Below are 26,979 nucleotides of genomic sequence, written 5' to 3'. Positions count from 1 at the left end.
TCAAGTTTCTGCAAGCCTTAAGATGATGAAGGGGCTCTAGTTTATTTGCCAACCCTACTTCATTATAAGTCTTTATCTGAAAAGTCCTAATTAGCATGTGAGTTTTAGAAATGTATTTTGGAGCACCAGTTGGGCTATTTCGTCTGTTCATTGTGTGAAAAGTGTACTTTCTGATTCCACTTTTGCTTCTGTGAAAGGAGACACCTAGGATAGTTAACTATCAATAATTTACCTAAAAAAAAAATTAAGGTAGTGTTAATTAGATGGCACGATTTTGTTGTTGTTGCTGTTGTTGCCAGTGCTGGTCTTGAACTACAGACCTGTGCATGACTGATGTGCAGGGGATCCAGCCCAGAGCGTTACACATGCTAGGCAAACACTGTACCCACTGAGCCGTATCCTCAGATCCCGGCTTGTATGAGCTTTCTTGTTTGTTGGTTTGGTTTTTGGAGATAAGAGTTTCTCTACATAGCCCTGGAACTCACTATGTTGTACAGGCTGGCCTGGAGCTTACCCAGATCTGCCTGTCTCCTGAGTGTTGGGGTTAAAGGCCTGTGCCTTCATTCCCAGCCCTGCCTCCATCCCTCATTCCTCTTTCTCACATTCTCTCCATCCCCTTTCTCTCTTTAAAAAGTTATTTACTTTTATTTTATGTGTATAGCTGTTTTACTAGTGTGACACTAACATGCTGGAGGCCCAAGCAGTTAGAAATGGTTGTTAGCTGCTATGTAGGGGACTGGGAATAGAACCTGGGTCCTCTTAAATGCACAACCGTCTCTCCAGACCCCCTGTTAGCGTGATATTTAACCATCTTAACTGAGGTTGATAGGTAAGATTCCCATCTATATCTTTTTTGAAGTATTTGAAACTCTGGTTTCGTTATCATTTTTGACTTGGGGTGGGGGGAGCCCTGTTCTGCCAGCACCCTCAACATTAGTGAACGGTTTCTGACAATCTTCTGGCTTTAAATCCTGCGCTGAGAAGGTTTGGCCTCCTGGCCTTTGGAAGCAAGTGCAGCATTTTTGTTTTGTTGTTTTGGAAGAGTGCCACGGAACATTGGAGTGGCTGGTGGCTGGGAAACTTTGGAGAATTACAAAATCAGCAGAAAGCCGTGTTGTGTTGGTTTGGAAGTCCAGCCCTTCTAGATCAGAGATTCCCAATCTAAGAGGTGTCTGTTTGTCCCTTGAGAATGTATCAGGAGGTTTTCAGGCCCTTGCTGAAGGTGTAGTGTTCACTGTTGGAGAAGGATGCTTTTCAAACCATATGCATATAGATTCCTGGAAAACCTCCTTAAAGTACAGATTCAGTAGGTGTGGGCAGGGCCCTGGGAGTTTGCATCCTCATCGGCTTTCAGTGCTGTTTGAAAGGCCCCAATTTAGGAAGGATCTGGAGTTCTCCTGTCCCTCAGTTTAGGAAAGACTTCCTTACTTAATACTTGATACTTAAACTGACCCCACTTAGGGCAAAGCACAGAGCTCTGTCTGCTTCAGTCTCGTATGAATAGTTAGTGCTTGCAGTCGTCTTAATTGATCCCACGTCCCACCAATCAATACTAGTGATTTTGGAATCTGCCAGAGAGGGGAGCGTATAGGAATGGTGGTTAACAGAACCTGAGTTGTTGGACAGATTTTTTTTTTTTTTTTTTACTATTTCCTTGACCTTAGCAGTTTCTCAACCTCTTGTGGCTCCGTTCCTTGGGCTGCTGTGAGAACAGGAACGGAACTGAGTTCTGTGTGGGCGCTTGGCAGGCGCTGTGAAGATGCTACCATGCCCCTGGTCATTAGGATGCTGCTGGTGCGAGCAGATTGAAAGCTGAAGGGAGCCTGGGGGAGCTGTGAGGCTGCGCTAGCCATCACCCCACCCCCGCTACACTTCCTTATTCTACTGGCCTCTTCTGTGCTGTCCTCGCCAATGCCTCTGTTACTTTTGTAGGATTGAAAACGATCTCAAGGTATTCCTTTCTACTTTTTCAGCCCCGAAAGTGAGCATATAGTTTGCTTGAGGATTTTTATTGCCCGTCACAAGGGGAGAAAAAGAAAAAGTGTCTTCCTTACCCTTTACTTGCTTTTGGATTTGTCTGGGAAACGCACACAGAGGTTCAATTTTCTTAAAGAAAACCTAAGCATAGACTTCAATATCTGATGCTTATAAGAATATTTTTGTTTGTGTTTTTTTTTTTTTTTTGAGAAGGAAGGACACCACTCTCTTCAGTAGAGATTTTAAAAAGATGAAAAGATACCCATGGATGCTGTACATTTTCAGCTAACGTTGAGATGCACACCTGCTTAGTCTGCTGATATTTTGAGGTAGAGGTTAATTACTCAGCAGCTAAGTGTTCAGTAATCCTAAGGTATCTGGCTTTATTATGAAATAGCTATTGAGAAAATAAAATGGGCTCAAGCAGTTTACCACTCACTCTGTAGACTGCCTTTCTCTGTATCCATTGTTGCAATTATCTTACAGACTTTCAAAGTAAAATCCCTTTCCTTAGAACCTTTAAGTTGGACCAGTCAGCCTGTGTAGTTGCAAGAGAGTGCTTTTTGCCCTGCAACTTTGTATACGTATTGTTGTTACTTACATCTTCCTGTGTACCTATAATGTGAAGCAAAATCTAACTCCCAAATCCGTGCAGCTGAATTGGGTGTTACTTTTTAGCATGGAAGGGAAGGGAGAGAAGATCGCACAGGGTCTTCCAGGTTCAGTGAGAGACTCTATCTCAGTAAAGCAGATGGAAGGCCAGGGAGAAGGCTCAGCAGCTGCGAAGAGCCTTGTTGCGTGGGGAGCCCCGGGTTTGGTTCTCAATGCTCACATGGTGGCTCACAACCTTCCGTAACTCCAGTTCCAGGGGACCCTGCTGCCAGCTTCTGCTTCTACATGGATACACACACATGTTCACACACTCACACACACAGGAATAAAACCACACATGTTCATACACTACACACACAGGAATAAAACCAGTCAGTGTCTCACAGTGTAAGTACTCCCTTTAGTATTATGTTTTCATTCAACACATTGGCTTGCTTCGATATAGGATGCTAAAAGCTTTATTTTTCTCATTGCAGTTCCTTGGAATGTAGTAAGTTCATGTAGGTGCCTATCAGGCACAGTGTAGAGTGTGCATGATGTGAAAAACCATGACAGCGCCCAAAACAGTGTATCCAACTAGATACATGTTTGGGTGTTGTTAAGGAGCTCTGAAAAGACAAACAAGATGTGACTTCTGGCTTCAACTTTGTAATTGTGTCAGAACTGTGTCAAACAGTGTCCCTCACAGGTCTGGTATGCTGTTACATAAGAAGCACTGTAGACTGACTCAGGATCTAGCTTTTGGTGTTCTGGGCAGGAACACGTGATCCCTAGGAGCCCAAAGCTCCAGTGACTTCTGGCCTTGCGATTGTTATCTTTGGATGGGAAGGAGAGGGAACTAAAGAAAGATTTTTTTTTTAAATAATAGATTTTCTTTTTATTTAATTTTCTGTTTTCTTAAGACAGAGTTTCTCTGTATAGCCCTGGCTATCCTAGAACTTGCTCTGTAGACCTGTCTGGACTGGAACTCAGAGATCTGCCTGCCTCTTCCTCTGCTGGGATTGTGAGCCACCAGGCCTGGCTGTTTTTTCAGTTGTGTGTCTGTATCTGGAGCTACAGGAGCTGTAGGCTTCCTGATGTGGGTGCTGGAAATCCAAGTTGGCTCTTCTGCAAGAGCAGTAAGTCGTCTTAACAACTGAACTATCTCCCCAGCCCCCAAAAAAGATGCTTGAATCAAGTTTTCATTAATTAAAACTGTTAAAAAGGAAATCATTTCAGGGTGATGAATACCTGCCAGGTTTGCATCTGCAGTCCTGGATGGAGGAGAGATGGTCCTTTCTTCCCAGGCTTCTGGAAGGTGGGAGTTAAAGTTGGAAAGCAGTCTCTTCCATTTACCAGCTGGGTGGTCCAGACAAGCTCCCTGGCTGGTCTGAGTAGAAGTTTCAGTTTTCAGTCATTTTCAAACATAGTTAATTTCTATCCTTTATCAGCAGCTGTCTTACAAGGTAAAACGCCATGTCTTACTTACGCTCAGTGAGGGTCTCGTCCCTCCTGTCTGTGGGTAACAGGGTAAGAGTGCTAGCTTTAGCTTAGGCTTGGTTTTGAACATGTCTTATACTCAAAGGCTTGCTTTAGAGCAGTTGTTCTCAACTTGTGGGTCACAGGAGTTAGATGACCCTTTCATGGGGTTGCTTAAGACTATTGGAAAACTCAGATATTTATTGACTTTACCATGCAAAAGTATAGTTACAGAGGAGCAATGAAAAATTTTTATGGTTGGGATCACCACAGCATGAGGAACTGTATTAAAGGGTCTTAGCATCAGGAAGGTTGAGGACCGCTGCTGCAGAGGTCAGGGAATTTACAGCTTCCTTGCTGCTTTCCCTCTTCTGCCTGGCACATAGTAGGAGCTCTTATCGCTACGTACAGAGCGTCATAACACTGTAATGGATTACTTTAAAAACATGACACAATCTCAGATTTTCACAAATGAACTCTTGTCATAGAGGTGTGCTTAGCTTACTCGATGCCACTTAACACAACTCTTTGGAAGCATAAACTTCTTTAGTTACAAGTAATAAATTCTTATAACACTGTAACACCGTATTGACATAGACACAGACGTAAGTATCTGGGGCCTTCACTGGATCTCCGGAAAGGGCTCTTCTGTTCAGTATTTATTTGCTCCTTGGGATTGTGCTTTAATTGAAGTTTTTAAGCTTTGTTAAAATTGAAAGGCTTTTATTAAAAAAATTAATCTTTATAAAAGAAAAAGAATGTTACTTGTGGTTGTCATGATATTTATATCATGGGTTGATATTATTCAGATAGCAATTAAAATGTACAATTGTATAAAAAAGTATTCTTTAGGAACTTTCTAAAAATTACTTTAACATATTACGGTAAGACTTGCGCACCATTGTATTTTATAATAAAGACAGTGCTAGCTTGTATTTTTTTTCCTTAGAATTTCATAACACTTATGTACCCAGTTGGACTTCTAAATTGAAATTACATTTCAGTGGAAAAAAATTAGTTTTTGTGGTTCGATTTATGAATATGATTATTGTCACTTTTATTTTTAAACATTTTAATACCTGGTCTGCAGTGACATGTCTTTCCTCTGTGTTCTCTTTCATCCTTTGAAGCAGACTTATTTGAGAATGTCTATGGGTCTCCACTAAAGAAGCGGGAACCTGAAGACGTAAGGGGTGACACAGAGCTTAGAGGTCACCTTAACAACATCACTGTCTCAAAGAAGCGCAATTGGCTGTATCAGAGTACACTGAGGTCTCAGAGTCTGGAGGAGAGTAAGCAAAGCCAGGACAGACGGTATTTCTCCCTCTCCCCTGAGTCTCCGCCCAGGCATCAGCCTGTCTGTAAATCCCATAGGGGATACTGCACACACGCAGTGTGTAATGCTGCCAGCTCTCCGTTATCAAGAAACGGCTCTTCAGCCTTCAGCGAGGACAACGATGCGGATGATGAAGGAGAAATATGGTATAATCCCATCCCTGAGGATGACAGCCTGGGCATCGCACACGTCTTGAGTCTTGAGGAGACAAATGCCGCTGCCCTGAAGCTCCCTGCCATCAGTGTGAGCATGTTGCCTGCCAGAGACCTGATGAAGGCAGAGCCTCACAGTGAAGACTTGCTGTGTCCTACCCAACACAGAGGTGACGTCCAGACCTCACAGTCAAATGGAATTAACTCTGTAGATTCCATTCATTCTACAGAAATTATTCAGCAATGCAAACAAAGGTTAGGACACAGGACACAAGACAGCCCCACGGCAGAGGACAGCCCCGTGTTGAAATCTGCTTTTACAGGTAAAAGTGACTGTACACTTGAGATTTTTTTTCCTTTTCAGGTCTTTGATAGTTCCTAACCCTGCATATAGATGATGTCTGTGTCTTATACTCTGTCCTTATAAAGTGAAGGCGTCTCAGGGCTTGAGAGAGACGGCTTAGCATTAGGAGAGCTTGCTGCTCCTGCAGGGGTCCTGAGTGTGGGTCCTAACAGCCACATTAGTTGGCTCACGATCACAGCCACCTGTGACTCCCAGAGGATCCAACACCTATGGCTTGGTACATAATTTTGTATATTTAAGCATTTTTTTTCATTTTATACTTGCTTCTCATAGCTGTTTTGTGATTTGCTTGGTATAATTGTAGTTTCAGTGAAAATCGGATTTTATGTTTTTAAATTTTATTGAATTTTAAGAATCAAAGCCATTTTGCGCTCACACAGGCCCGTGTGTGCACATGCTGGTTCTTGCGTGTAAAATGGGGCACGCGCATGCTACAGAACTCATGGGGTCAGGGACAGCCTTGGGTGTCTGTCCTCATCTGCCTCCTTGTTTGAGGTAGATCTCCTTTTATCAGTCACCTCTGCACGTGCCATCTGCTTCTACCTCCCGTCTCACTGCAGGGGCATGACTACACACCACACCAACACACCCAACTTTACTTACGTCCTGAGGATTTGAACTCAGGTTCTTCATGCTTACACAGTGGGTGCTGCTCAGGAAACCGTCTCCTCAGTCCCACATTTCTGTAGTAATAAGTTTCCTCTTGTCTCCAGTAGAAGCTCTAACATGTAAAATACTTCACTTTAACAATGAATGACAGACAGTAGACACTAACTGTTTATAAAAAGAAACAATATTAAATTCCTTAATAGTTTAGGAAAACCCAAAGCTGTTTAATATACTAGGTAGCTTTTCTGGGTTATAATAATTATTTGTGTGTGTGTGTATGTGTTAGGTGAAGCAGGACCCTGATGTACTACACAGTGTTCTAGGCCAGTGAGCCAGGAGGACTGTGTGGTGATAGGCAGCACAAGGCATGTTTTGTCCCATACATAAGCACTTCATTCCTTACTAACTGTTTACCAGAAAAGCCTAGTATGCATACTTAAAATGGTCGTTGTTCTATATACAGATAGTGTTGTCATTAGGATATAGAGATGGGTGGGAGGAGACCTTTTGTTAATGCTTTCAAGAAAGGTCATTTAGTCTACTGATTCTGAACAAATACACATGTTCACATTTTAACACTGAAGTAGTTTTGCCAAGATTAGATTCTGTGTTTTTTTGTTTTGTTTTGTTTTGTTTTTTTTTTGGTTTTTCGAGTCAGGGTTTCTCTAGATTCTGGTACTAAGATTATTAGATCTTTATCTGAAGGCGTAGACAAAACCTGAAAATTAAATATTAAATAATTGTAACGATATTACATTTTTTAAAGGAAATATTAGCTTACATATTTCAGAACATTTTTTATTTTGTTGGATTAATGTGAAAACTTACTGGGAACATGTACAAACTCAAAAATGAAATTGATTCCTCCATTCTTTCTATCTGGAAGAGTTTAGCAGTTAGCATATTCTATCACTGCTCACCAGAACCACCTTACCAGGAAGTTTAATTGGATATACAATATCCTAAAATCCTAATAGACTTTTAGAACAAAGAAGGCCTCTTTGCTGCCCAAATTACAGACTTATTTGGTTTTTAACTTTTTTTTTTTTATCAACAACACTTGGCTTTCGAGGGTATAAATACAGAAGCAGTATTGTGGTGTTGGAGTTCAGTTTCTGGCTGAGTGCACTGAGATGGAACCTTTTCTAGTTCCTCCAAAACTTAAGCCACTATTTCAGGTTCTGTACTTACTGCAAAGGGACAAGATACAAGGAGACCGGGACCCTGCATCCCAGACTTCAGAACAGCAGGTGGGCAGGGGGCACATCTCTGTGCTGAGATGGAGTGATGTAGGTGTCCCAGAGCAGGTGAGAACCAGTTTGCTTATAGAGTAGGTATAGAACAGGAAGTCGGTTGATTTTCTTTGTAACACCGTTCTTTCTGCTTTTTAAGGCCCCGGGATCTTAGTCTCTACGAATAGGACTGAGCTGAGAGCGATGGAACCATGTTCTCCAAGCCCCAGCCCTGTGAAGAAAGGCAGTTCGATTACCTGGTCTTTACCAGATAAAATAAAGTCTCCACGCACTGTGAGGAAACTTTCTATGAAAATGAAAAGGCTACCAGAGTTCAGCCGGAAGCTGGGTGCCCGGGGAACCTTGCACTCCGCGAACAGTCCGGAGAGTACCCCTCCTTTGTCTAAATGGCACTGTGGAGAAATTCCTCAGAGTGTCATTCTGACTTCCGGGAACCCAACCAGGAACGTAATAAGCCGGTACCATCTTGATACCACCGTATCCTCTCAACACAGCTACCAGAAGAAACCCCTTGGGAGCTCGAAATATTCCTGTAAGGGCGGGTACCTCAGCGACGGAGACTCACCCGAACTTAGAACTAGATCTAGCAAGCACAGATCCGAGCATAAACTTGGGAAAGGGAGAGAAACCATTCCAAGCAGTTGTAGCAAAAATGAAGTAGACATCGGTGCCTTTAGACATTACAGCTTTGCGGAGCAACCCAAGTGCTCTCAGTACATATCCGGCCTCATGAGCGTACACTTCTATGGAGCAGAGGGTTTAAAACCGCCCCGGATAGATTCCAAGGATGTCTTTTGTGCCATTCAGGTAGACTCAGTAAACAAAGCCAGGACAGCCCTGCTCACCTGTCGGACGACGTTCTTAGACATGGACCACACTTTCAACATAGAGGTTGAGAATGCGCAGCATTTGAAACTGGTTGTGTTCAGCTGGGAGCCCACTCCCAGGAGGAACCGTGTGTGCTGTCACGGCACAGTCGTCCTGCCCGCTTTATTCAGAGTAACAAAAACACATCAGCTGGCTGTCAAGCTGGAACCCAGAGGGCTTATTTACGTCAAGGTGACCCTGATGGAACAGTGGGAGAATTCTCTCCACTGCCTGGATAAGAACCGAGAATCAGTGATGTTTGGAGTCGACATTCAAAAAGTTGTGGAAAAAGAAAACGTAGGCTTGATGGTGCCGCTGCTGATACAGAAGTGTATCGTGGAGATTGAAAAGAGAGGCTGTCAGGTATTGTACTGTTTCCCTGCTTTCTCCTTTATTGTTTGATTGCTTAAGTCTTAGGAAAAGGAGTTCAAGGGAAGGCTAAGGGGGAAAAAGGATTTAGACATTTCCCCATTGCATCATCATCACCACCACCACCACCATCAACATGGCCATCATTATTTCAGAGTGTGTTTCAGGTCTTAGCTTTTGTTGCTATGATTTGAGAGGATGCTACACCGTTCCAGTTTATGTTGTGAAGTGTGTGGCCTTTAGGACTGCAAAGGACTAGATTTCTTTACAATGACTTGTCAGGAAAAGCTGATGACACAGAAAGGCCCAGCCCTTTAACAGGAATTTCTGCGTGCTTTGAAATTCTGGGGGGCAGTTCAATAGTGGATCCCAGGGTCTGGCTTCATTAACCTCATACTTATTCCCTACTCTCAGTCACACCTACTTGGTGGGTGTTCACACTTGGCGGGTGTTCACACTTCCTTGGGTCTTTACTCTGGGCCTGCATTCCAGATGAGGAGAGCTCCTACTGATAAGAACACGTGTCCACGTTTGGGTTTTTTGTTTTGTTATTTTTTTACTTTTATTATTTATGTATATGAGTATTTTGCCTGTGTGTCGTGTGCCTGGGGCCCACAGAGGCCTGAAGACGGTGCTGGGTGCCCTGGAACTTGATTTCTAGACGGTTGTGAGTCGCTACACAGGTGCTAGGAATTGAGCCAAGCCCCTGTGGAAGAGCAGCCAGTGCTCTCAACTGCACAAACATCTTTCCATGCGTCTAAAACAGGATGGCAAAGGCAACCTATAGAAGAAACAAACTCGTTATTTGTAACACAGTTTGAAAATGGTACCCAGAAACAGGATGTGTAACCTCTAAGAACTTCAGTTCAGATGCACGATTCTGTCTCTGTGTTGTCTCTTTGGAGCAGTGTTTACGTTATGGACCAACTTTCAGACAAGTACGTTTTATCCCTAAGGTCCTCCATTTCCTTTTCTATCCCCAAACTAGCCTTGTGTAGAGAGCTAGGAGATCAGGTAGACTTTAAGGTTAATCATTAAGTAGACACTTTTCAGTGTCATATTAAAATAAAGAGCTCAAGCAGGATTATATTGTAGTTTATTTTCTGAAAGACAATAAAACAGATGTGTAAAGACTTCTGCTTTTAGCAGTGATCCTTATTTGTATAAAAGGCTAGAAAGGTTTCTTTTGAGAAAGATTTCCTGGGGATTGGAGAGATGGCTCAGTGGTTAAGAGCACTGGCTGTCTGTTCTTCCAGAGGATCCACATTCGGTTCCCAGCACCCACATGGCAGCTCACGGCTGTCTATAGCTCCAGTTCTAGGGGATCCAACACCCGAATATAGACATACATGCAGTAAAACATCATCAATGCACAGGAAATTAAAAAAAAAATGTAAAAGAGAAAGAAAGGTTTCTTGCAGCAGCAAGATGGCTCAGCTGGGAAAGGCTGTTGACCTGAGTGTGATCCCTGGGACCTACATGGTGGAGGGAGAAAGTGAGTCTGTGACTTCCACACATGGACAGTGGCACACTTGTGCACACGCAACCCAAATGATCAAGTGATTGTAACACAAAATAAAGGTTTCCTGTGACCCAAAAGCTTTCCACAAGGTATTTGGAATTGTGTGTTGTTTTTAAAACTAGGTAGGTAGCTGAGGCTGGTCTTGAATTCCTGATCTGCTTCTACTTCCAAAGTACAGCACCACCACACACTATGAGAACTGTATTTTGGGGAGCTAGAGAGAGGGCTCAGTGGTTAAGAGTTCTTGCTGCTCTACCAAAGGACCCAAGTTCTATTCCCATCACCCATGTCTGGTGGCTCATCCCAGCCTCTAACTCCAGCTCCAGGGGAGCCAGCCCTTCTGAACCCGCACTCATGTACAGACACACATAGAGTTAAAAATAAGTCTTTGGGGCTGGAGAGGTGGTCTAGCAGTTAAGAGGACGAGCCGCTCTTGCCGAGGACTTAGATTTGATTCACAGTAACTACATGGTGGCTCACAGGTGTCTGCAATTCTACTTGCAGGGAACCTAACCCTCTTCTGGTCTCCATGGGCACCAGGGATGCACACAGTGCACAGACTGATGTGTGGGAAAATGTCTAGCCATGTAATAAAATGACAAAAAGTTGTGTGTGTGTGTGGGGGGGTTGTTTGTTTGTTTGTTCGTTTGTTTTTTCGAGACAGGGTTTCTCTGTGTAGCCCTGGCTGTCCTGGAACTTACGCTGTAGACCAGGCTGGCCTCGAACTCAGAAATCCACCTGCCTCTGCCTCCCAAGTGCTGGGATTAAAGGCGTGCGCCACCACTGCCCAAGTTGTGTGTTTTTAAGGAATATTTGTTTTCAGTCTTTCCCCTCTCCCCAACCCATACACACATGTAGAGAGAGACCAAGATGAAAGAGGCTTCTTACACCTGCACCGTGCAGACGACCACACATGACCACCGCTCATGTTTTGTTGCCCTTTTGTTAATAACTGTTCTTGCTTTTGAGATTCATACCGAGAGGGTGTGGCACGGGTATGTACTTCCTGGGGTGCTCTCTATGCTGTTGCCTTTGCTTCTTCTGATGGAAAGGTCACTGCAGAGATCACACCCATGGCCTGTCCACTATAGCTCAAGTGTGTGTTCATGACTTAGGGTGTCAGCTTCTGAACTGAGGGTTATATCCTAATCTTTCTTTCTTTGATATACAAGTTAGATTTTTTTACTTCTGTAAAAATCTTTTTAAAGCCGGGTGGTGGTGGTGCATGCCTTTAATCCCAGCACTTGGAAGGCAGAGGCAGGCGGATTTCTGAGTTCAAGGCCAGCCTGGTCTACAGAGTGAGTTCCAGGACAGCCAGGACTACACAGAGAAACCCTGTCTCAAAAAACCAAAAACAAAAAAAAAAAATCTTTTTAAAGTCTCTGTAACTTGAGTCTTTGGGGATAAAATGTTTGATCAACTTATTGTTTACTGTCTTAGATAGTCGTTTAATCTGTCACAGGTCTTCAAGTTCAAAGGTATACATGTTTCCTTAGTATAGGATTTTATTACACTTAAGTGAGCCTATACCACAAGGGCTATCTTAAAACTGGCTTCTTTTACTGTGAACATGTTGCCCTTGATCCTATTTAAAATCTGGGCTTTATTTTCTTTGTCATGTATATATCTAAAAAAATGTAGCATAGCCTAAAATATCAAACTTACATTATCTGTGGGTTTCTCTCAGTAAAGGAATTCTATTTGCTAGGTTGAACCCTGACAGAGAACCAACTTCTCTAGATTTTATATCTGCCAGCCATCTGGGTTTTCTTTTTAAATTATTTTATTTTATGTGCATGGGTGTTTTGTCTGCATGTATGTCTACGTACCATGTATACACAGCTGCCTGGGTTCTCACCGTGTGTTTATTGAGATGGTACGCTGGCCCCTCACTTGCTGCCCTCAGTATGAATGGCTCAGGACTACAGTTGTGACTTTGAACATGAAAATTGTCTTTCTAGCACATTCCTTGGTTTTCCGTATGTGTCACTGACCCCCTTGCCGGTAGGAGCACTTTGCATGGGTATGTTTTGAAGCAGATTCAGGTTTCTGACCATGTTTCGGGTATACGGGTGTACTGTCTAGTTAGCTGAGAATTTTGGATACCGCTTGCCCACGTGACTGTTGCTGCAGACCTGTATCAGGCCGACCTCTCTGCTCTTGTTCAGTGATTGGGGCAGAGGCAGTCATAAGTAAACCGGGACATTTCAGTTGTCTTCTTCATTTTCTAGATCTCTTAAAATTATATGGAGATTCCTAATTCAAGCTTTTGAGGGTTGTTCATGCCTTGTTATTGTGAAATAATTTTCTGTATTTGTTCCTCAACTCAGAGTGACTACTTCCTTAAATAACCTTTTGATTTGAAAGTATAGGTGACAACAGTTTATTCTCTGTAAATTTATCCTTTTCCCTCCCTCCCTCTCTCCCTCCCTCTTATCTGAAATCACGAACACATAGTCCAGGCTAGTTTTGAATTTACTATGCAGCTGAGGATGATCTTAAATTCCTGACCCACCCACTTCCACCTCCCAAGAGCTGGGCCTGCAGACATGTGTGCTGCCACACCAGATTCTATGCTGTGCTGGGGATTGTACGTAGGGCATCATCCTGTTTTGTGGACTACATCCCCAGGTTGGCTTCATCTCCCTGGATGTGTGTTGAACTTTTAAAGACTCAATAACTAGAATAGCTAGCAGTGTTTACCTTACAGATATGTTCATTGTAGGTTCCAGAGAGGGCACTGTCTATGTAACCCTGTATGAATTTTACAGTAGGATTTATTTTACCTTTTAAATTTTACTTATTTTATTACCTGTTTTTATCTAAAATAGGCTTTCTTCTCTTCCATCACTGTATTTAATTAATTTGAGATTCCAGAGGCTGCATCTTCGGGGTTAGGATGACAGTAGGGTATTTTTGATTGTCAGATTCATGTGATTTATATTATACCATTGTATTCATTATCATCTCTGTAACACGGCACTTTGTTTCTAGGTTGTAGGCCTGTATCGATTGTGTGGCTCAGCCGCCGTGAAGAAAGAGCTTCGAGAGGCATTTGAGAAGGATAGCAAGACTGTTGGTCTCTGTGAAAACCAGTACCCAGATATAAATGTAATAACAGGTAAAACATGGACTTTATCTTGTGTTCACCTACAGGAAAGAATGTGGAGATACTCTTTTATAACCTATGTTTGATTTGCTTTTGTTCTGAAGCCTTACTTTCCTTCGTAAACTACTGACTGTTATTTTCTGAGGGGAAGTATTAAGATGCAGTTCTATTCCTAAACAGCCATCAGATGATGGGGACCTAAGGCCTGGTTATTTCACTATAGGAGACCCATGTCTTCAAGAGAGAAGCAACATGCCGCAGGAGTCAGCCTGACTGGCAGCCAGGTGACTGATGGAAAGGAAGGGGCTTGCCTGACTGAAGAGCCTTACGTTACTTACTAGGCAGAGGGATCCATTAAAGGTCTTGGAGTAACAGACTGGAGTCATTAAAGGCTATTTTGAGGGATGTTAATCTGGCAACTGTGCTTGATGGACTGAAGAGAAGAGAGGGAGAAAGTCAGGAAACCTTGGGGATCTCAGGGGTGAGGGGCAACATATCCAGGGGAACTTGAAAGTTCTCATCTGCTGCTGGGGAGAAGCTCTAGTGGGAAGTGCTGTGTTCCTCTCTGCTCCCCGAGACACGATCTCATTAGGTAGCTCAAACTGGCATCAAATTTGCAATCCTTCTGCCTCAGCTTTGTGTTGGGGTTATGGGTCAGCACCGCCATACCCAGCATGAGGAGACTTATTTGTCCCAGCGGTGACTGTAGCCCCGAGCATAGTATTGGGTACAGTACTAGCAGCTGTGAGGTGCTGAAAAAATGGAAGCTTAAGAGTATAGAGAATTCAATCCTTGGATTGTCCACAAAAGCATCAAAAGCCAAGAACTTTGGCAGACTTAAAACTTTGGAGGTAGGCAAAGAAGAACCTTGGAAAGTTATTTAGAAGAGACAAAGTTTGAGAAACCAGAACCGGCAGAGATTACAGACAGTCCGGGTAACACTGCAGTGTGTGTGTGTGTGTGTGTGTGTGTGTGTGTGTGTGTGTGTGTGTATGGGAGGGTGGGAGGGACTTCTGAGAGGAGAACAGGAAAAGGTGCTTGAATTAGCCTGTGGGGAGGTTGCTTGTACCCTTACCAATAATCTGCCCAGTCCAGTTCTTTACTGTCTTAGGGTTTTACTGCTGTGAACAGACACCGTGACCAAGGCAACTCTTGTAAGGACAACATTTAATTGGGGCTGGCTTACAGGTTCAGAGGTTCAGTCCATTATCATCAAGGAAGGAACATGGCAGCATCCATGCAGGCATGGTGCAGGCAAAGCTGAGAGTTCTACATCTTAACCTGAAGGCTGCTAGTAGAAGAGTCGCTTCCAGGCAGCTAGGGTGAGGGTCTTAAGCCCACGCCCACAGTGACACACCTCCTCCAACAAGGCCACAGCTCCTAATAGCGCCACTCCTGGGCCAAGCATATACAAGCCATCACATTTACTTAGCATTTCTTGGGTCTTTACTTTATAATTACTAACATTTTCGGGCCAATACAGAAGCAGAATACCATGAGAGACATCCATCCTGTGCACCTGCTTTTCATAGTTATCAGCACCTGACCAAACTTATCTTCTGCCCCTCTTTGATCCTCTCCAACCCATGATTTATTATTATTGAGAAGCGAACCCCAGACAGCAAACCTTCTCATCCGTAGATGCTCCATGAGATTGCTCTGCCTCTGTACTTTGGCAGTTTTGTTTTCTCTGCTGGAAATGTCGTCTAACATTTTCTCTGTCTTAACCTATAGATGTTTACATCTCCTAATTTGTTTCCTTATTTTATACATAATTAATTTTAGGTAAGGATTTAAGGAAAGGTCATTTATCTGAAGAGATAGTGTACTAGAGGCTTATTTGTAGAATTGTGGCTTTGGGAGCTGTTGAAGTTCTGGCTCAGGGTGTGGAGTGACTTGTGTAGAGTGCTTACTGTCATCTTGAATGATGTGACTTTGATCTCTAATAGAACTGATTACTAAGAGTGTTGTGTTTTATAAAAAGATAAGGAAGGAATATGTCTGGTGGAGGTGCAGTAAGGTGTGGGGAAGGAGTTGCCTCGGTGGGCCCATGCTGAGGCATCCCTTCCCCCTGAGGGACCAGCCACAGATGGTATAGTATAGAAGAGAGTTTATTCAGGGCATGGGGAGGGGAGTTCAGAGGGTAGTAGAGGCAGAGAAAGGGAGAGAGACAGAGAGAGAGAGAGAGAGAGAGCGCGCGCGAGAGAGAGAGAGCGAGAGAGCGAGAGAGCGAGAGAGCGAGAGAGAGAGAGAGAGAGAGAGAGAGAGAGAGAGAGAGAGAGGATGAGAATAGAGGAGTAGAGGCTGTCCATGATCATATGGCGAGAAGGGGGGAGGGGAATGGGGAGGGAGGAAGAACAGGAGGGAGAGGACAGAGCCAGAGCAAAGAAGGCAAGAGAGAATGGAGGGGCCAAGCAGCCCCTTTTATACAGAGTCGGCACACTTGGCTGTTGCCAGTAACTGTGGGGTGGAGCCTAGACTGAATGCTAACAAAGAGAAACCAAACCAAGGTATTTTTCCTTTTTTATGTGTTTTGTTTGTTTGTTTGTTTGGTTTTTTGTTGTTGTTTTTTTTTGTTTTTTTTTTTTTTTTGTTTTTGTTTGTTTTATGGAGGCAGAGTCTCACTCTGTAGTTCTGGCTGTCCTGGACTCACTGTATGCAGACCAAGCTGACCTCAGATTCACAGAGATCCTCCTGCCTCTGTCTCGGCTTATACCACCATACTGACTCACATAAAATTTTAACAACTCAGAAACTTCTAAGTTTTTGGTAAGGAGCAGCTTATTACTTTAAAATATGAGAAAGTACATATTTTGCAAAATTACCAAAGGAATCAATCTAAGAATTCATTAAAGGAAAACTTTATAGCAACCTATTTCTAGGAAAGTATAAACAAAAGAGAATTTTTGTCTCAGCAAAGCCTTAGCTTGGAAGGGAAAGTGATGCCGTGTGTTCTGTTCTGGGATGGAAGGTGTGGTTTTGGTTGGCTGTTTTGTTTAAGAAGGGCTCCTTGGGCTTGGATACGTCCAGTGTTTGTCGACCTGAACATAGGTTAGTGAAGGTCTGGTTTGTAGCGTTCTTTTCTAAGTAGGAGAGTCTAAAGCTACAGACTCGATGGGTCTTGCCTCTGTTATTTGCACTATTCCGTTTCAGTAAGGCTATTTTTCAAAAAGAATTTGAAGCTGCTTTCTTTCTTGATTAAAAAAATACAAAAGACAATGAAGTGATTTGTCTGAGAAGCAGCATTGGATTTGGGATAAATTACACACAGGGCCACCGAGCCTCCGACAGAGAGAGAGAGAGAGAGAAAGAGAGAGAGAGAGAGAGAGAGAGAGAGAGAGAGAGAGAGAAAGGAATTGGCCAGTGACTAGCTTTCTCCTGCATTCGCTCTATATGAACTCACATTTCTGCATAAACTGTGGAAAATAAGCGCTGAGTCTGAAATACCAGGAGTGAACGGAGCACACGACAGCTCGTGTGCAGAAGTCAATGTGCTTACAGTTGTTTTGTCTGGAACAGAATGCAGCAGTCCAAAGCGTTTTGCTTTGGAACAGTACAGAGTTTAATGTATGCCCTCTATCTAGTGAGAGCTTTGATACCTTGATCTGGTTTTATTTTCCATCCTTTGAAATGACTTTAGCATCCAAACAACCGGTTCAGAACGCAAGACTCTGGGTTCTTTGTTATCCCAAGTTGTTTGTTTATTGAGACGGAAACTCATGGAATAGCTCAGACTGGCTTCAAAACTGCAATCCCACATTAGCCTCCCAGGTGCTCGGATTTCGAGTGAGCGCGTGTGTCTTGGCGCCCGGTGACCTTCACCTCTGCTGTAATGACTCACTCCTAGGATCTAACCTGGTTTTGTCATCCAGGGTCCATTTACCGCCAACGTTTCGAACTGATTGCATTCCAGATCCGGCCCTTACCCGTCAGGCTTTGTCGATCACTTCCCAGTGCTCTCTCCCACTGAGTCGTCTTTAGCTTGTGTTTGCTATCTGCTTTCTCCCAAATCCTCACTGTCACTGTATTGTTTTCCATGATTCATTATTTCAGTCACTGCCATTAAACGCCCCAAGTGTCCTTCCCACGGCCCCTTTGGGAAGACCGGTGCCTGCGGTTAATCTTACATGACAGCTTGTTTGAGGCATAGTTACCATAAAATGCATGTATGTAGAGTATGCAGCTGGGTGTTTTCACACGTGCTTGCGCTGTAAAATCATGGCCACGGTGAGCGTAAAGGATACAAGTGGCACCTTATGTCCTTCGTGGTCCCTCCTGCGTGCACCTTCACCTCTGTTACCCCCGTTCTCAGGCAGCTGTAGAACTTTCTGTTGCTATGAGTTGATTCTTCATTTTATAGGACTTGGGAATTTTCCTTTTTTTACAAGCAAACGGAAGTACATGGTTTTACTCACTGGTGAAATTATTTTGAAATCCCCCCATATTATTGCAAGTGTCTATGGCCTGTTTCCTCTTTAATGCCCAACAACGTTCCACTTTATGGATATAGTGGATATAATATTGATGCATCCAGTCATCCTTGATCAACATTTCTTGTTTCCAGTTTGGGGCAGTTACAAATAAAGCTACTGTGAATATTCACACGCACGTTGTAATCAGCACGTGCGTGCCTAGTGCTGCCTTGATCACACTGTCTTAGTTGTTTAAGTTACTCAGTGAGATTTAAATTTTCAGGTACTGTTACTGTTTGGGTTGGAGCTATCCCTTGACACAAAGTTTTTAGACAGCTTGGAGGACCTGGTTGAGTCATGAAAGCTGTGGCTTAGTCAGTGGATTAACCCATTGGTGGATTTATAATTTGCTATCATTTTTGGGAGATGGTGGGAAAATGGAAGGTCTGGCCAGCAATGTCACTGCTGCGTGACATTTGTGGTTGGACTCTGTCCCTGGTCTCTCTCATGCTCTCGCTGCCCCGGCAGCCGTAAGGTGAGCAGCTCTCCATCTTCCCAGTTGTGTTTCTGACTTACCACAGATCTAGCCGTGGTGCCAGCCAGCCATGAGCATCCAACATCGTGAGCCAGATTAAACTCTTCGTTAAAACATCACTTGTCTCAGGCTGGACATGGTGCTGCACACCTTGGGAGGAAGGGGCAGGCAGATCTTTGAGTTTGAGGACAGCCTGGGCTACAGAGTAAGTTTCAGGACAGCTAGGGCTACACAGAGAAACCCTGTCTGGGGGAAAAATGGCTGTTGTATCTGAGGACCTGTTTACCCCAAGATCATGAAAATTTTCACCACTTTCTTCAGAGAATTTCATGATTTTACTTCTTACATTTGAAATTAACTTTTGTGCATTTTCTAAGGAGTTGTATTAGTCTTTAGTAAGTGGATATCTCTGCTTGTCTTAGCTTCTGTTGAGTCTTTTTTTTTTTTTTTTGTTTTTTACCGTACTGTGTTTGACCATTTTCTTTATTTACTATTTAACTTGCCTTGTATATTAGTGGTTTGCTTGCATGTGCGTGTGTGCATGCATGGTTCCTGCTGATGTCAGAGGAGGGAGTTGGAGTCCTAGAACTAGAGTTACAGATGCTGTGAGATGAACTGAACCCTGGTCGTTGGCAAGAGCGGCAAGGCTTGTAACCGCTGAGCCATGTCTCCAGCCCCTGTTGACTGATTGTGGGCTCCCGTTACTGGTTGGCCAGGCTGGTGTCACACTCATGACTGAAGCTTAGCAGGAAAGTTCAGGATTTTTGGACTGTTTGAATTTCTTACATATAATTTTTAGGATCAGTTTATAAGTCCCTGTGACAAAGCTAGCTGGATTTTATTTTTTATTTGGTGATAATGGTGATCAAATTCACGGCTTATGCATGCTAAATAAACAGCTTGTGCTAAATTAACAGTCTGCAACTGAGTTACACTTCCAGCTCCTAGTTGAGATTTTGGTAGGCTCTACATTGATTCTGCAATCAATTTAGGGTTTATTGTTATCTTCACAATGTTATCTTCTGGTGTAAAAACATGGGCTATAGTTGCTTTTTTTTTTTTTTTTTCCTGTTAGTAAAGTTTTGCACTGTTTAGTTTCCCTCAAGTATTTAATTCTTTGTGGTGCCAATGTGTTGGTGTTGCTTTTTTCCTTTTTTAAACCTCTTTCTCTCTCTCCCACTTGTCTTCTTTTCTTCTTTCTCCCTCTCTCCTTGGTCCCCCACACTTTATCCTCCAGCGTCTCCTCAGCCTCTTGCTCTCCTCAAGCCTCACCCACGGGCTCCTGCCTCCTCACTTCCTTCCTCTGTTCCAACCAGCGACCAGGCTGTGAGCATTTATCTCCATTTCTATCCTTCCCACTTCCCGCCTCCCTCGGTGCTGGATACAGATGATCTTCCAGACATCTTGAAGTGATTCCACTCCTTCCTGTTTTCTCAGGAGTCTCTGCTTTCTTCTCTGGGGACTTCCCCCAGATGATCATGGTTCCTCTCTCCTGGGCCTTGGAGACCTTTCTGCTGTCTTCTTTCATGCCCATTCATCTCCTGACCAGCTCTCTGACTGGCCTTTGTTCCCTGTGACTGCTTGCCAAGACAGCTGATTTTCTTTTCAGATGAGTCTGTCTCTCTCTCTCTTTTTTTGTCCTTATCTCTCACTGCCTCTAAGTCCTTGTCTCTATACCTAGCTACAAAATCCCTCTGCCATAGACTCACAAGAGGAATGTGTTTATAAATACAAGGGCCCTGACAAGAGAGCACAGTGCAGGGAATGAACCATCCCCCACTGTATTTATGGCCATTCTTACCTAACTTAGGTATTACTGCTCATCATTTGATACCTCAGGTCTGTCTTGAAGCAGCTTCTTGTCTTCCTTGAGGACATCCATGTCTTTCTCCTCATCCTACCACCGTCCTTTCTTACCACGTGGGGTCTTTCATTACTCTTCCTTAGTCATGTTTGAGAGAGCTCTTCCCTTTGGAGTTATTTCTTAGTCATCTCTTGCTTATTGCTTCCTGAGTGTGTGTGTGTGTGTCCCCGTCTGTCTGTCTCTGTCTCCCTGTCTCTGTCTCCCTGTCTCTGTCTCTCTGTCTCTGTCTCCTTGTCTCTGTCTTTCTGTCTCTGTCTCCCTGTCTCTGTCTCCCTGTCTCTCTCTGCCCCGCTCCCCCCACTTCCGGGTAGGTGACAGGGCCCCTGTTATCAGGCCGTCATGGAGTTTGCTGAGTAACAGAAGATGACCTTTAATTCAGATCTCTAGGCTTACACCCCTGAGTAACAGCCATCTTTCAGTTGCTCATTCTCAGGTCTAGCTCTTTGCTCATGTCTTCCTGAGCCTCCGAGTTTTATATGGAGCAAACTTACCTGTCCTGTAGACAACCTTCTTCCTACCTGCGCCACTGTAATTCCTCCTGTGTCCCCTATTTCAAGCAATATCTTGAAGTCCCTCTTGGACGGTAAAGCCCAAATGAAACCTGCCAGAGAGTCATGTTTTACCTTCCCCAATCCTGCGGAATCACTAATGTTTTTGAAAATAAACTTATTACAGATAGTATTCTTCAGGCTTCTCTTAATAAACTTCTTAGTTTATTAAGTTTATATTTTTTTAAGATTTATTTATTTTATGTATTTGAGTACATACACAGTTGCTGTTTTCAGACACACCAATAAGAGGGCGTCAGATCCCACTACAGATGGTTGTGAGCCACCATGTGGTTGCTGGGAATTAAACTCAGGACCTTTGGAAGAGCAATCAGTGCTCTTAACCACTGAGCTGTCTCTCCAGCCCCCAATAGTATTTTTTTCAAGCTTCACTTTTATAGTGACAAGTCTGATGCTTTTTGCTCTTGACCGTTGTTTCAGTTTTGTGTGTGTGTGTGTGTGTGTGTATGTGTGTGTGTGTGTGTGTGTGTGTTTCCAACACAGGGTTTCTAAGTGTAACAGCTCTAACTGTCCTGGAACTCACACTGTAGAACAGGCTGATCTCGAACTCACAGAGATCCGTCTGCCTCTGACTCCTGTGTGTTGGGATTAAAGGCGTTCTACACCGTGCCCAGCGACTTTTATTTTGATTTGCTTGGTATGAGGAATGATCTTTCTCCTTTTGTATGACAGCGTCGCACTGGAGACTAATGATCCAGTATATCTGTTCAAGACAGTGCAGCATTAGAAGGGAGAGTCATTGGTGTCCCTTTATGATTCACAGAGGCTTCGGACTGATGGTTCCCTTTCAGTATCCCTTAAAAATTTTGAAGTTTAAATTTTGGATAATTTAATGGTTTACAGCCAGCATTTGTATTTCCTACTTTCTTAACTTGTACATACGGGAGCTTCACACAGGGGCCAGAGTTCGTAGGGCTTATGTATCAAGAACAAACAGCTTTCATCACGACTTAACAAAACTATGGAAATTATGTCTGTATTTGAGCATGTACCAAACAGAGTTAGTTACTAAAGCAACTTGCAGGAATATAAATCGCCAGTGTTTTGTGATACCTTCTGTGTTGTTCATATTATTTTTCAGTGTGTTTAAAGTTGACTGCCACAATGCTTGCATTTTTAGAGTTCACTGTACTTACTGGATTGTGAAGACCCATCACTACTCTCGCTGGTCTAATTCCACAGGTGTTCTTAAGGACTATTTGAGAGAACTTCCTTCTCCGCTAATAACTAAGCAGCTGTATGAGGCTGTGTTAGATGCTATGGTGAAAAGCCCTTTGAAGCTGTCATCGAATGGTTGTGAGAACGAGTCCAGTGACTCCAGGTTTACTGTTGACCTGCTGGATTGCCTGCCAGACGTCGAGAAGGCAAGTACGCTTGATAGACCTTCTCCTGAGGCACTTGTGTTAGCTATGTAAGCTCCATCGCCACAGTCTGTCAGGACTCGGGCACTGTGGCAGGTGGGTTTGGGCTCTGCCTTTATGACTTCTTAAATGTCTCTAGAAATCAGTTTTATGTTTTTGTGTGTATAACTTTAGCCCAGGCATGAATGTGCCTTTTGAGTTCTGCTTTAAAGATTTATTTTGTTTCATTTTATGTGTGTGTATGATGAGTGCCTGGATGTATGTATGTGCACCACATGCATGCCCAGTGTCCACAGGAGTCACAGGAGGGTGCCAGATTTCCCAGAGCTGGAGTTACAGATCATCCTATAAGTGTTAGGGACTGACTTCTTGTTCTCCACGAGAGCAGCAAGTGGTCTTAGTCATTAAGCCATCTCCCCAGCTCCCAGTGAGCAGTTTTAAATTCACATCCATTTGTTTAATATAATTTATAAAGAAACTGTTTAGTTTAATTTATAAATTACTTATGAATTATAATTATAAACAGATTAAATATCGTTTATGAAGCTTATTTCTTAAGGTGATGATGAAAAAATAATCACTCTTTTCCAAAAGAGCTTAAAACAATCTTTCTTTTTCAGCCAACTTCCTTTATCCCTTTATTTTTTACCTTTTAATCTTCTTTCATACCTTACATCCCTCCCAGTTTCCCTTCCTTCCAGTCCTCCAGTCCCTCCCCCGCTTCCCCACTTCCCCACTTCCCCACTTCCCCACTTCCCCACTTCCCCACTTCCCCTCTCTCCCAGATTAACTCCTCCTTTGTTGACCTTCTGTCCCCAGCTCAGGAAAGTTTTTTTCTCCTTTCATACAGAAAACAGGAGAAACTTGTTGGCCTTTGAAAACCATCCTTTCCTAGAGGATCACCACAGCTGTGACCTGAGCCCTAACCTCAGGCTACCTAGTGTAGCAGTCCCCACTTGAAACCCGAGGGTCATGGGTATTTAACATGACTTCTCCTCCGCATAGCAACAGCTGCTGTTGACATGTTAGAGAGGGAGAAGGAGGGAGCTGATGGGAGATCAGTATTTTCCTAGGGAGGCCAGTTGGAATTTAGAATATATCACTAAGTATTTTCTATAGACATCTAACCGCTACTGTATTAAATTATGTTTGGACATACTTAGGCAACCCTAAAGATGTTGTTAGATCATCTGAAGCTGGTGGCTTCTTACCACGAAGTGAATAAGATGACCTGCCAGAATTTGGCTGTGTGCTTTGGACCAGTGTTGCTTAACCAGAGGCAAGAGCCTTCGGCCCACAGCAACAGAGTCTTCACCGATTCTGAAGAACTTGCAAGTGCTTTGGATTTTAAAAAACACATCGAAGTTCTCCATTACTTACTCCAGCTCTGGCCAGGTAAAGGGTTCTCTGGAGTACATTTCTTTAGCAGCAATGGGATGTATGGATTAGCTAATGATACAATTGGGAAAAACAGTCTAGATTTTTGCCTTTTCAGTACTGAGGAATTGACACCTGCTTTGCTGTTGTTTGCTATTTATATTTTGTGTTTGCACGCAACGTTGTAGACATTTGAGCCATTGTATATATTTTGGGCTTAGTAAAATCTGGCTTAAAATGCTGGTTGTACCACTTAGGGCCCTCTGACCTTGGGAAGTTCTTTATAACTGTAGACATTAACTGTGTTCCATCTTATGCGTTTACAGAGTTTGTGTGAAAATTAAGTACCAAGATGTCCTTAGGGTGCTCAGCACAGCTTTTAGCACATGATACTCAGGTTTTATTTAGTTCATTTGTTTTGATTTATTTTATTTTTGCTTATGTGACGTGCTTGTGCATATGGGAGCCTGAGAAGGCCAGAAGATGGCAGTGGATGCCCTGCGACATGAGTGTATTACACAGGCAGTTTTGAGCTACCAGCTGTGGATCCTCCGGAAGGACAGCAAGTGCTCTTGACCACCAGGTCATCTCCAGCCCACGCTCGTTCCTTCTTACAGAATTACTATGCTAATGGTTACTCTTAAATTACTTCAGCTCACGCTGGCAATTATCTTTGATATTTTGGTTTTAAAAATGTGTTTGCGTATTACTGAAGAGATGACTCGGCGGTTAGAGCACTAGCTGCTCTTCCACAGGTTCGATTCCCACCACCCACACGTGGCTCACAAAGTCTAGAACGTTGGTACCAGGGTCTCTGAAATCCTCAGCTCTCCGGGCACCAGGTAGGCACAAGGTGCACAGATGTACATGCAGGCAAAACATACCCAGTAAATTACAGTTTGGTTTTTACATTCTGTTTACTTATTCTGTGCGTGTGGGTGTGGATATGATCGTGCGTCTGCGGTCAGAGGACAGCTTCTCTCCTTCCTCCTCGAGGGTGCAGTGGACGGACCTCACCTCCTCACCCTTGTGCCACTTTCCAGCCCTGCCCTCCCTCTGTGTGCTACGCGCATGTCTACACATTTAAACAGATTTAGTATTGTCTACATTTTCGTTATTTAAGATTTATTTTATCTGTGCGTTTTGCTTACATGTCCGTCTGTGCTTCACATGCGTGCATCTCTGTGTGAGTCAGATGAAGGTGTCAGAGCCTCTGTATTTGCAGCTACAGACGGTTATTAGCAGCCGTCTGGGTGCTGGGAATTGATCCTGGGTGCGTGCAGGAGCAGCCAGCACCCTTCACCTCTGAGCTGTCTCTCTAGGCCATTGACTGTATTTTAATGATAACATACACGACGGTCTTATGTTCGGCATCTTATTCCAGAGACTTTTGTTGCTGGTTGTAATAATCACCTTTCTCTAGAACCTGTAATTTTCCTTGAAAGTACCCTAGACAAAAGACAGAAGCAGGTGGAGGATGAGAGAGAACAATAGTTTCCCCCTCTAAATTGTCTGCTGTGGATTTTAGGAAAGGCAGACATCATGTAAATAAGGCACAGCTAGTGGGCCTGTGAAAACCGAGGACTGACTCAGGAGCCAGAGCCAGCCCAAGCCTCCAGTGGAGGGGGCACAGCTAGCATTTCTTTAGGGAATTCCCTCTGCTGCAGAGCTATAAAGAGTCTCCTGCAGCTTCTTTCTTTTCTTTTTTTCTACACATTTTGCTTTTATGTTACTTTGGATCTCCTACCCCACTTCTCCTGAATTTGGAGGCAAGAAGATAGTTTGCTTTGAGATTTCTGTAAATCCTGTCTTCCAAGTTAGAAGCCTGTCATATTAGTGAAGGTAAGGCTGCTGCTCCTCCCTCCCCCCCATCATCCAGCATGGTGGAGCATACCCTGCACTTCTCTGCCAGTGACAGCAGCTGGATGAGCGAGGAGTCCCAGCACAGGAGAAACCTTCAGGCTTTTACAGTCTTCTCTTTGTGGGTTTTGTGTTTGGGGCTTTTAAAAACCAATGGGTTTGCTATTGGAAAGAATACTGGGTGTTTTTGTGACGCCAGCCTTTCCCTTTCAGAGGTGGCTATAGCGTTAATAACGTTGATACTATTCTATATTCTCCTTGAGGAATACATTTAGTGCAGGACTTCCTATTTCTTACACGGTTGTAAAGTTCGTAAGGTCATAGATGATGTCTGTCATTCTTAGCTCCTGGCAGAGCACCTGGTACTTACAATCACCTACTATAGTTCTATTAGGTAAAGATAAAATTCTGCTGGCCCAAAACACAGGGCAAAATTAAGTCTCTTAGTACTCACTGCTCTCTGAACCGTTTTCAGCAGCCTTAGTTGTCTGCGGTTTTCCCTTCGTTCTCTTGAAAACAGGCCGTCAGCAGTGTAGGGGAAGTCGGAGCTTCTCCTTTACAGCTAAGATCAGCAGCCACTTTCCATACAAATTTGTACGAAAATGTCCCAATATCAATAGTTTAAAAAGATAGTGACATGGACGTTTCAGAAATTGAGTTTTTAGTTTAACGTAAAATAATGATTTAATTGGTTTCTAGAGTATTCTTCCAAGATATTGTGTAAAAGTAGAGTTTGAACAGATGAGTCCTGGCTGAGCAAAAGAAAGATAGGTTTCCCTCCAGACCACAGGGGTGCTGCAGATTCCTTGATAAACCTCCAGGGCCAATGGGAATAGCACAAAGGATGATGGTAAGAAAGCAAGGAAGCAGCGAGATAGTAAGATCACACGACCTCTCTGTCACCCCTGGTACCAGGCACATAACTGGTGCACATATGTATACATGCAGGAACAACACTCATACACAAAATAAGTCTTAAAAAATATAGTAAATAGAAATGTTTAAATAAAGTAAAAGTTGAAATATAGTTGTAAATAAAATATCTTTGTAAAATGTTGGGAATATTAAGTCTGGAAAGGGGGGATCTGTGTATCATTCTTAAGTTTTAGTTTTTTCTGTAAGTAAACATTCATTTCATGTTGCAATGTCGGTGTTACCACTGACTTATATATGTCCCTTATCTTAGTGAGGGAACTGTAAGGGGAAACAGAACAGAATAAACAAGCAGAAAGAGTTAGCAAATGTGGAGAATTTTTAATAACTACAGCTTAGCGTTCTACAGTCTACTTTATACACAGAACCATAGACAAATACTCCATTCTAAGTAAGCAATATGAGCCTTGTATTGTGTGAAGTCCCCTGTGCCTGTCACC

General features: G+C 43.3%; 1 protein-coding gene across 1 annotated transcript in view; it reads left to right on the top strand.

Annotated features, from left to right (window-relative positions):
- The window catches only part of Syde2 (synapse defective Rho GTPase homolog 2), a 34,096-nt gene that overhangs the window by 4,451 nt on the left and 2,666 nt on the right, over positions 1 to 26,979 (top strand). Inside the window, exons 2-6 of the mRNA XM_028788113.1 lie at positions 5,181 to 5,858; positions 7,901 to 8,991; positions 13,514 to 13,640; positions 22,191 to 22,372; positions 23,533 to 23,764. Of these exons, the coding sequence (XP_028643946.1) occupies positions 5,181 to 5,858; positions 7,901 to 8,991; positions 13,514 to 13,640; positions 22,191 to 22,372; positions 23,533 to 23,764 (2,310 nt within the window). The remainder of the gene's footprint in view (positions 1 to 5,180; positions 5,859 to 7,900; positions 8,992 to 13,513; positions 13,641 to 22,190; positions 22,373 to 23,532; positions 23,765 to 26,979) is intronic.

The sequence above is a fragment of the Grammomys surdaster genome, unplaced genomic scaffold (assembly GCF_004785775.1).
Source record: "Grammomys surdaster isolate TR1022 unplaced genomic scaffold, NIH_TR_1.0 125701, whole genome shotgun sequence".
Lineage (NCBI taxonomy): Eukaryota > Metazoa > Chordata > Mammalia > Rodentia > Muridae > Grammomys > Grammomys surdaster.
The sequence above is the reverse complement of the archived record's forward strand: the minus strand, read 5'-3'. Positions and strand labels throughout refer to the sequence as shown.